The following is an 11,418-nucleotide window of genomic DNA, read 5'->3' on the forward strand; positions in this document are numbered from 1 at the left end:
ACACCTTACTCAAAATCCTAGTACGACGACACATATCCTATTTCGACCACACCTGCTCGTGTCAAGGTCCATACAATTAAATAAAACATATTAAACCTACTGTACGTATTTGTCACATGAAAAATAAAATAAAATCAAACAATTCATTAAATATCATTTGAGAGAACTCGTAGTTCACGGAGCACGCAGCAAGAGTTTTACTTTGAATAGGGTGTCTTGTATATTTTGATCATTTCAGAAATAAAATTAATATAAAGTGTTACCCAAGTGTTTGTCTGAAACGACCTGCGGAAGAAAAATTGTGTAAAATTACAATATAATTACAATTACACATAAAGAATGCGCACACTTAACGATGTTAAGTGATTTAACTTAACTTAACTCCGAGATCACACATCTGAGCTGTTCCATAATCATATAAGAGTTCCCATCTGTTGGATAGTTTTAGAAACATGTTTTATTCAATCAATACACCTTTAACGGCTAGGCAAAACAAAAAAAAATAGGCTAATAAAATAAAAAGAAGAAGAAGAAATTGATGTAACAGGCGAAGCAGAAATCGCCATTTAATGTTGTTATTCACCACGTGGCCTTTTAGTTAGTTGATGATGATTGTCCACATAATCCGAATCTGAAGCGTGCCGGTGACTAAAATGACAAAAAGAAACTACACAACGAATAAAAAGGATAATTAAGATAATGTTTTCGGTCTAGAAAATCTTTACCTCTGAGAAAAGATTTTTTTTCAATGACCAGAGGGACCAGAAAGCGTCATGCTTTAAGTGGGTGAAACCGGAATGAGATTCCGGGTTTTGTGCTGTCTGAAGTCTAACGTACCCCATGGTCCTCTGTTTGTAAGACCTGCCAACTAGATAACAACACAGCACTTGGGCCTCCATGCTTAATGGACTTTTTATGGGTCTGTCCTGTGATCATGTGACCTCTAGCATTATGGCCTCTCTGTGGCTCTTTGGTGGGTAGATAAGAAACATATACCGCTGACTGCTTTTCCCCCTCGTTTTGGAAACCAGGAGAGCAAAATTGAGTTTGACAAGAAGAGGCGAAAGACGATGAGAGAAGATGGAGCAGCAATGCAAAGTTCTGAGGGGAGAAATAGGGGAAAAGGAAAATAGTGAGCAAGAGAGAAAGTGAAGAGTCACGAAGACACACCTGATTATGTTCCTCACAATATGTATCTTGACTGTATCATTATTAGCTTCATGGAACTGTGACCGAAGCAAGCTGGGGCACACAAACGGATGAAATTATATATTGATTGCTTGAATATCATTTTTACTGGGTTCCTGACCTTGAAATAGCTGTTATCATCTTCTCATTCTCACGGCATTCCAAACCATTATGAATTTCTTTTTTAAAATACAACAAATTATATTTTTGTCCATACAATTAAAGTCAAGGGGTCTTATATTGTTTTGATCCCCACTGGCTTTGATAAAAACACTTCAAAACATTCTTCGAAAGATGTTCTTTTGCGTTCTATGAGAAAAAACACCGTTTTGGACAATATAACAGTGAGTAAATAGTGACAGAATTATTTGTGTGTGAATTATCCCATCCAGTCGAACACTGAGAACATGAAACTAAAATAATACAATTTCCTTGATGTGTAAAAGACTTGTAGTGTTGATGAGTCATCTTTATTGTGCATGTTACATGCCACTGAATTCAAGGTGAGGCTTCATAAAAAAGCATCAAAAAACATTCCACTGCTTGACCTTGAAGAGAGGGAGGAGACCAGGTAAAAATATGTGCTTTGTTGCATAATTTTAACTGGTTAACCGCATTCATCAGGATTACCTATACAATTGTTAACCTTGCTTAGTATCCTTACAATACCACTTCAGTTTCCAGGTTTGTGTAGAACTGAAAAATAGGTGTTATAAACATGCATCAACACGCCACAGTCTTAACATCAAAGCTAGATATTTTCTGCTTTAATGTCCAGGTGTTTAAATGTACATGAATACAACATGTAGATCCAACACCATTAACAATTGCCAAGACTAGGTCATAGACTCCGATACATTAAAGACATAAAAACTAAAATTGTACATATGTAAAGAAAAGCAGTGTAAAGGCTGATCTGAGTCTTGCGGGTTTGTGAGAATGAAATGATACATTTTTGTTAGCCTACAGAACAGCAATGAAGGCAAGAAAAAAAAATCAGAACAAAAATTTAATTCACAGCATCTCATCAATTGATTGGTGGATTACTAATTGTACATGAGTGGGCCCACAAAAGTAACATGATTCCAACAGGAACTCACAGCCTCAAACATTATACACACACACACACATATCTTTCCCACTACCATCCAATCTACATATGCGCTCACTCACTCATTCATTAATTTATGGCTCCCAGCACACGCATGCCAATGAAATCACATAGTTGGGTCAAAGTTTTGCATGTCAGGTCATGTGAAAGGCAGGCAGTGCTGGGTAAGGCTTTGGAAGGGACAGAGAGTGTTGCCGTCTACTGGCCCTCCTCTTCTCGAAGGAACTGGAAGACAGATGAGAAGTCCTTGCTGGCGTAGCCGCGTGCGCACATCATGCGGTAAATCTGATGGGCCAGAGAGCCCAACGGCACTGGTGTCTTTGTGTTAGTTGCTGTATTCTGAGCAAGTCCCAGATCCTGAGGATAAATGATAGAAAATGTCCATGAGAGATAAGCATAACCGCACATTTGAAAAGTTAACTATTAGATACGTTCTTGCATTTAAAAAAAGGCTATCTGCAACCTAATACAGGGTCTCAAGGCAATTTTAAAGACGACAATTACTAAATTAACATGCAGTCTCCCCCACCCACCCCATAATATTTAACAACAGTGTGAAATGTGACAATAGCATTAACGTTTATGCTTATATCAGTGGTAGAAGTATATAATAAGTGTTTATTTAGCAGTAGGGATGCACTGAAATGAAAATTCTTGGCCAAAGCAGAAACCGAACAAAATGAAACACTGGGCCAAAGGCCGAATACCGAGCACGGTTTTCCATGTTTTTTGCCAAATTTTTTTTTTTTTACCATTGCATTAATTAAATAGCCAAAAAACTGCTTTTTACGGGTTTATCTTGCTTTTCAAAGAAAAAAAAAATTAATTACCAAAGAACAATTAAATTTTTTTTAACATTAAATATTTTTAAACTTTCTAGCAGACATTATACCAACAAACCACAATTTAACAAGTTAATCTGAAGCACTGCTAATACAAGACATTTACATTTAAAGAGACACACTGACAGTGTTCCATTAAATTTATTCCTTAATTTTTTATTTACAAAAAACAAAGTTCTTTAAAAAAGTGCTAACTTTACTTTCATAAACATACCTTCATGAGTAGACAGATCTTGTATTATCCTGAAGGGTTAAATATTTTTTGGCCATTTCTGAGACCCCCTTCTTGAATCAGGCATGTATTTTTTACTGTACAAATAAATGCAGCCTTGCTGAGCAGAAGAGAATTCTTTTAATTACAGATCCCAATTTGAACACTAATGTGTGAATGTTATAATAAATGTATTAAAAGAGCTGTTGTAATTATTATTATCATTATTATTGTCTTTTTTTATTTTACAGAACAACAGAAAGATTACAATCCTAACATTTATGAATGTTGATGGAGTTGCTTTTTCTCAGCTTTTATTTTGGCGGAAACCACAGGAATACCGAACTGCTTCTTTTTGTTGACAACAGCAGATTTATAAATGATTCTTATTACGAATTTGGGAAGATGTTTGTTGCGCGTGTCGCATTGTCACATGCCTTGTAAAAATTCATAAAAATGATACTGAGCAACTGACCAGTAACACTGTTTCAGCACAGATTTTTGTCATGCTTTGGACTTTGAGCCCTGACTAACGAGCTCATCATCTCTGTCAGAATACATGCAACTCCTGCGTGTATTACAAAACATAACATTCTGCAGTTTATTTACCAATTGTTTAAGGCCATTACTCAATTTCACTCAGTCAGATATCAGACAGTATCCAGCAACAACCACCCCCTCCTCTTCTCATCGAAGGCCTGTGATGTGCTGTCAGTGCTTAATGGTTTTTCCGTCTTTCTCGGACAGTTTTAAATGATTCCACACTGCCGACAAGTTTGCTGCATTATATAGAGTGCGTGCCTCTTACTCTACGCTGGTTGCTATCTGATCACATCACGTCATTGTTCGGTACAATTTATTCGGTATTTTCGCTTATTCCGTAGTTAAATTATAAATAAATAATTTCGGTTGCTGAACACTCGGTGCATCTCTATTTAGCAGCAAATCAGCACAATAGAATAAAAATTACATTTTAAAATATATTCACATTGTAAAAAAAAAAAAAAAAACTACCATTTTTAAACAAAAAAAAAAACACAAACTAAACTTCTCAAAAACTCTCTATTCCAAACATTTGAACACCAATATAAAAAGTGGAAAAATAGACTAGACTTCACTAATCAACTATTTTGTTTATTAGTTACCCCTTATGTTAGTAGTAACCACAGAAGAAACTAATATATAAAAAGCGATGCAAACCTTGGCCATTAGTGTAGTTCCGAAGCCACCCTGGTAGTTGTTTGCTGAGGGCACTCCCTCCATAACTCCCGGGACAGGGTTGTATGTGTCACTTGACCAGCAGTGGCCAGAGCTCATGTTCAAGATCTTCGCCAGAAGTTTTGGGTCAAGCCCTAATCTATGAATGCACAAATTAATACAAAGCCATTCTGGTTAAAAAGTAGAAAATAATACAATCTGTAGAAAAAGTAAATGCATCAAGACAGCTGTATCATTGAATCATCTGTATAATCGTTTTTGCTGAAAATGTACTTAACCTAGGCCATCCACCATGTAGATGAGTTTGTTTCTTCATCAGAACAAATTTGGAAAAAATTTACTCATAATTTGGCCAGAAGTTGAGAGTTTTAGGTTAAAATGCCTTAATAATGGATTTGTTTCTTACAAACACACTGCTTTTCGATTCACAAGATGTTTATCGACAGACTGAATTAGTGTGGATTATTGTGATGCTTTTATCAACTATTTTGGATTCTGACGGCACCCATTCACTGCAGAGGATTCACTGGTGATCAAGTGATTCTACAATTCTTCAAATCTGTTCTGAAGAAGAAACACTCATCTATATCTTGAATGGCCTGAGAGTGAGTACATTTTCATAAAATTTTCATTTTTGGGTGCACTATTCCTTCAAGTAATTCAACTGCGAACTGCACCTGATTCCCAAGTTCATGGTCTCTGCTGTTCCAATCATCCCAATGGCGAGCAGCATATTGTTGCAGATTTTAGCTGCCTACCAAACAAGGAAGAGAGAGAGATTATGACCAGAAATAAATAAGCCCCTTTCTAAGAATGGCACTATATTCTTAAAGACTCTGTTTGTACCTGTCCGGTGCCAACTTGGCCACAGTACACCACATTAGCACCCATACAGCTCAGAAGCTCCTTGGCTGCATTGAATTCCTCCTCTAGCCCACCAACCATAAAGGTGAGCTTACCTGTAGTGGCAGCACCAACACCTGAGATAAATATAGAAAACGATGCAGATCATATTGTACATTACACACACAAATTTTAGGGTAAAGTTCCCCTAAAAATGAAAATTCTGTAATTTATCCACACTCATGTCGTTTCAAACGTGCACGACTGACTGACTTCTGCAGAACACAAAATAAGATATTTTTAAGAGCGCTACAGCTGTTTTTGTCCATAATTTACAGATTAGTATCATGAAGAGATACTTCGTTCATCTTCGGAACACAAATTAAGATATTTTTGATGAAATCCGAGAGCTTTGTGACCCTGTATAGACAGCAAGGGAACTACCACGTTCAAGAAAGGTAGTAAGGACATCCTTAAAATAGTCCACTTGACATCAGTGGTTCAACCGTAATTTTATGAACTATCTTTTTTGGGTAATTTACACTCTCAAGGTCCAGAAAAGTATGAAAGACATCGTCAGAATAGTCCATCTGCCATCAGTGGTTTAACCGTAACGTTACGAAGCGACGAGAATACTTTTTGTACGCGAAGAAAACAAAAATAACGACTTTATTCAACAATTCGTCTCCTCTGTGTCTCTCCGCATCACCGTAGCGCCATTTTGGAGAATAACCACTGAACACAAACAGCGTACGCTCTTCTGTGTCAGCCGCGACACAAGGATACGTTTTTTACGTGTATTTACGTTTCGATTTGAACGAAAACAGCGCATCCCTGCAGCATGGCTGACACAGAATAGCGTACGCTGCTTGCGTTCAGTGGTTATTCTCCAAAATGGCGCTATGGTGATGCAGAGAGACACAGAGGAGACGAATTATTGAATAAAGTCGTTATTTTTGTTTTCTTCGCGTACAAAAAGTATTCTCGTCGCTTCATAACGTCACGGTTGAACCACTGATGGCAGATGGGCTATTCTGACGATGTCTTTCATACTTTTCTGCACCTTGACAGTGTAATTTACTTGACAGTCTATGGGCCAGTCACAAGCCTCCCGGTTTTCATCCAAAATATCTTAAATTGTGTTCCGAAGACGAACGAAGCTTTCAGGGGTTTGGAACGACATGGGGGGGAAGTGATTAATGACAAAAGTTTCATTTTGGGGTGGAGTATCCCTTTAACTGAGGCCTAAATTTTGATTTGTTCATCAGACAAAGCAAGTCTAAGCTACTTCAGCAGACTTTGGATGAACCAGTTGAGTCATATGAACAGGATATGGAGCTTGAAGTTTCTGGACACCACTAATTTTTTATTGTTAGGACAAAAACAGCTGAAACATTTGGCAAAATATCTCCATGCGTTATGTAGAAGAAAAGTCCAAACGAAATTATACCAACATGAGGGTGAGGAAAAGCAAGAATTTTTTAGGGTGAACCGGTTTAAACTGACATACAACCCCAACTCTAGTGAAGTTGGGACGTTTTGTAAAAAAGCAATAAAATCAAGAATCTGTGATTTGTTCATTCTCTTTAACTTTTATTTAATTGACAAAAGTACAAAGAAAAACTTTGGAAATCTTTCACTGACCAACCTAAATGTATTTTGTAAATATGAACAAATTTTGATTTTGATGGCTGCAACACATTTCAAAAAAGTTGGGACAGAGGCAAAATAAAAGTGAAAAGGTTATAGAATATCCACTTTAAACTGTTTTGAAACAGTTCACAGTAAGCAGGTGAATTGGTAATGGGTAAAGGTATCATATTTGAGTATAAAAGGAGCATCTCAGTCTTTGCAAGCAAAGCTGGATCATGGCTCATCACTTTGTGCCAAATTTCATGTGAGAAGTGTCAAAAAAACAAAAAACAAAATCACATTTCGCAACGCAAAATCTCAAAGAATTTAGGTCTTTCACCAACTACCACACATAATATTGTGAAAAGATTCAGGGAATCCAGAGAAATCACAGTACATGTAGGGCAAGGCAGGAAACCTCAGTTGAATGTGCTTGACCTTTGAGCCCTCAGATGGCATTGCATAAGAAACCGTCATGCTGCGTAAATATAGCCACACGGGCTCAGGAGTACTTCAGAAAACTGCTGTCACTTAACAGTCTGCTGCTGCATCAAGAAATGCAACATGAATATCGGTTACTCTAGGAGAAAGCTATACATCAATTCTATGCAGTGATGCCGCCGGGTTCTCTGGGCCAGAGCTCAGATAGTCAAAAAGACAGTGGAAAGGTGTGCTGTACTCAGATAAATCCACATTTCAACTTGTTTCTGGGAAAAATGGATTTGAGTTCTCAGTCCCAAAGACCAAAAGGGACCATCCAGAATTTCATTAGCGACAGAAGCAAAAGCAAACATCTGTCATGGTATAGGAGTGCATCAGTGCAAACAGCATGGGTGACTGGCATATGTGTGAAGGTACCATTGACATGGAGGCACAACGACGATCACAGACTGCTGAACATCTGAAGCCTTGTTTCAAGAGAGACTGAACATTTTGCTTTAAAAACTTTAACAATTAGTACAATTGCTTAATTCCCAAACAATGAAACATTGTAATTAAAAGGAAAGTTGATGTGACACAGTGTTAAACGTGCCTCTGTCCCAACTTTTTTTGGAGTGTGTTGCAGCCATCAAAATCTAAATTTGTTCATATTTGTAACCCTGGACCACAAAACCAGTCATAAGGGTCAATTTTTCTGGAATCTGAGGGTGCAAAAAAATCTAAATATTGAGAAAATCGCCTTCAAAGTTGTCCAAATGAAGTTCTTAGTAATGCATATTACTAATCAAAAATTAAGTTTTGATATATTTACAATAGCAAATTTACAAAATATCTTCATGGATCATGATCTTTACTTCATGTCCTAATGATTTTTGACCCATACAATGTATTTTTGGCTATTGCTACAAATATACCCCAGCGACTTAAGACTGGTTTTGTGGTCCAGGGTCACATTTACAAAATACATTTACGTTGGTCAGTGAAAACTTTGGAAATGTTTTCTTTGTACTTTTGTCAATTAAATAAAAGTTAAAGAGAATGAACAAATCAGATTCTTGATTTTATTGCATTTTTACAAAACGTCCCAACTTCTCTGGAATTGGGGTTGTACAAGTTAAAGTTCCACAGAAGACCACTGTAACAATAACAATGGAAGTAAAGTTTCGATCAAACGTGTCACTGAAATGACCAATCAGAGAATGAGCATCCACATGCATGAACAAGTGACTGAAGCTCTAATGTGATTGTTTCCACATCATCATACCAGTAACCTCTTTAAGCTTAAAGGATTGAGAGGACGTGTCTTCAAAATGTAACTCTCGGAGACGAAAGTTCTATAAATACACAAGCACTCCACCATCTGCTGTGAACACAGATGCACATGACGTCAGGGACAGTTTGTTGTGGCTCACGTTTCATTAAGCCTCCTTCACAGGCACTAACACGGAGCTGAGAATAATGTCTGGAGGGTCTAAGTAAAGAGAATGAGCAGGTCTGTGGATTTCTTTGGACTATTTCACAAACCAAGAGCGGGTCCAACGGTATGTTAGCCAAACCCCACTGACGCATATGAATTGGGAGAGGCAACAATTTAAGGAAAGCAAACTAGAAGCACATTGTTTTTATGTGCCCAAAGACCAGAGGAAACAACTTCCTGATTAAAAAGGAGGATCGCCATAAAGCACAAACTAGCTGTTGACTGAGTTAAACCTTTCTTGTTAGGCGACAACAAAGATTGTTTTCACACCTCAGGCAAGTTTATAAGCAGCACACAAATTCGAGAAAAGTATGTGCATAGTACATTACACTAGACTTATAAAAAGTCAATTTTGACACAAATGGATTGCTATTTAAAGGGGTAATTCGCTTTAATTTTATTTCTGTGATCCACTTGTAAAAAAAAAAAAAAAATGTATACACATTTGCATATCAAAGAGTCATATTTTACTTTTCCATGAGTGTTTTGCTCACTTTCTCTGAGCCTTTCACAGTTCAGTTTTGCTGTTGTGCCTTTAAGAAACAAGCAACAGCACCTTTTCTCAGGATCTGTTCAAACGCTTTCGGGTTTGTAATGTCAAATTGTTCTTAACGCTCCCATCCTTCAATACTGAATCATCAGGGAAACAGGGAAGAAACTCCAGCTACTAGGATCCTTTGGAATGATATGGAAAGTCGGACACATTACAATGTTTATCCTAAAAGATCAAGGATTATTTGATAGACACACATTATGATATAACCCCATTTAATTACTGGTTCTCAACCAGGGGGCCAGGCCCCGTTAGAGGGCCTATATTAGTCAAGGTTCTCTTAGTCTACATGTCTTGGTAATTATATAGGACAAAACCTTAGTTGGCACATGAAATTATTCTTACTGAAGCTCTCTTATATTGAATATTGAAGAATGTACCTCTGCATAGATTCAGATGTCCCAATTGCATACTATTCAATACCAGTTTATTGTATAAATCTTGTTAGTGTGTTCACACTGAAAATTCCAAGTAGTGTACTTCAAATACTAGATGCACATTCCAAAAAAAATGTGACCGAAAAAACGTGGTGTGGGACGTTAGACACTTCAATCATAGCAATGCCGGTTGACAAACTAACCTTATAAAATTCACACACTAGACAATAGGGTACATAGTGCACAGTAAAACTGTACAGTAACTAGTACGTCATTTGTGGAAAAACTAGAGTCCATCCTCCTATGCCAAGTCAGAAATACAAGCATAAACAAATTCAAACAAACAACAGTCAGAAAAGGCCTATATATATTAGTGCTGTCAATCGATTAAAAAAAATTAACTAATTAATCGCATGTTTTTTCTGAAATTAATCGCACCTAACATTAAACTTTTTAAATATATTTTATAATTGCAATAATTTCACATTTAATCTTCAAATTAATGTAGAAACCACATAAAGACAGTATATTTTTTATATTTGTTTAATGGAATCTTTTTGTATGACTGAAGGAGGCCAGTATCACTGACACCAATACTACTGATTCCTCTATAAAATTATTTTTTTCCTAATATTTAACCATCGACTATAGCCATTCAACAACCAGTGTCATATTTAGCTACCTGTGCCCTTCAGCAAGTAGGAAATATACAGAAATTGAATAAAGTTATCAAACACAAAATTCTTAATTAAATATAGATGAATCCTTAAAGCTATAAAAGTTATTGATTTCCTCTTTTTTTTCTTTGATGAACTGACATTACAGCAGCTGGGTTAATAGGTTATTTTGGGTGCTGTTTCTTTAAGAGCTGCTGCTGCTGAACATGACAAGGATCTGACAAGCATCATATTTTCTCTCAACTCTCTTTACTTAAAGTCTCTATTAATGAGCAGACGAGTTGAATCGGGTGTGTAAGATGAGGGAGACAGTGTTGGGCTGCTCCAGGACAGTTTTGAAATCCATTTCAGAGTTCTTAAAGGGTCATGAATCCCCAGACTACTTTTTCTGAGATTTTAGCAGAGGTGTTTGTGTTGCACATTATAGAAGACAATGTTAGCATCCGATAATTTTAACTGTTGGAGAAAACTGGTTAATTTTAAGGTTTTTTGCGCCATTTTCATCTTCCGGGTTTAAAATCTACATTGTGTTGACGTCACAATTTGTGACGTGGCAATGGACTATAGTACATAGATGACGCGTCGGTGTCTATTAAATTATTAATGAGACTGCGTGTTCTTACTCTATGAGAAAACGCTTCGCTTAATTATTCACATCAGCATGTGTTGATGTGCTATGACAGATGTTTCAGACTGTGAGATGACATCGCGCACATTAACTGAGAGAAACGTTCATGGATCGAAGGAGAGAGTGTTTGTTTTTGCTTTGTAATAAGAGTTCGGCACAAACGCGATTCACTCACTTAGTGAGTGTAACCGTTTTTACAGCTCCGTGACACAACCCGTCA

General features: G+C 36.9%; 1 protein-coding gene across 1 annotated transcript in view; it reads right to left on the reverse strand.

Annotated features, from left to right (window-relative positions):
* Positions 1–1,642: 1,642 nt before the first annotated feature.
* The window catches only part of LOC107743154 (3-hydroxyisobutyrate dehydrogenase, mitochondrial-like), a 12,780-nt gene continuing 3,004 nt past the window's right edge, over positions 1,643–11,418 (reverse strand). Inside the window, exons 5-8 of the mRNA XM_016556280.1 lie at positions 5,417–5,550; positions 5,248–5,324; positions 4,553–4,709; positions 1,643–2,656 (exon numbers count right to left, since the gene is read on the reverse strand). Coding sequence (XP_016411766.1) covers positions 2,498–2,656; positions 4,553–4,709; positions 5,248–5,324; positions 5,417–5,550 — 527 coding nt within the window. The 3' untranslated portion in view covers positions 1,643–2,497. The remainder of the gene's footprint in view (positions 2,657–4,552; positions 4,710–5,247; positions 5,325–5,416; positions 5,551–11,418) is intronic.

Source organism: Sinocyclocheilus rhinocerous, unplaced genomic scaffold, assembly GCF_001515625.1.
Source record: "Sinocyclocheilus rhinocerous isolate Xijiao unplaced genomic scaffold, SAMN03320098_v1.1 scaffold946, whole genome shotgun sequence".
NCBI classification, from domain to species: domain Eukaryota; kingdom Metazoa; phylum Chordata; class Actinopteri; order Cypriniformes; family Cyprinidae; genus Sinocyclocheilus; species Sinocyclocheilus rhinocerous.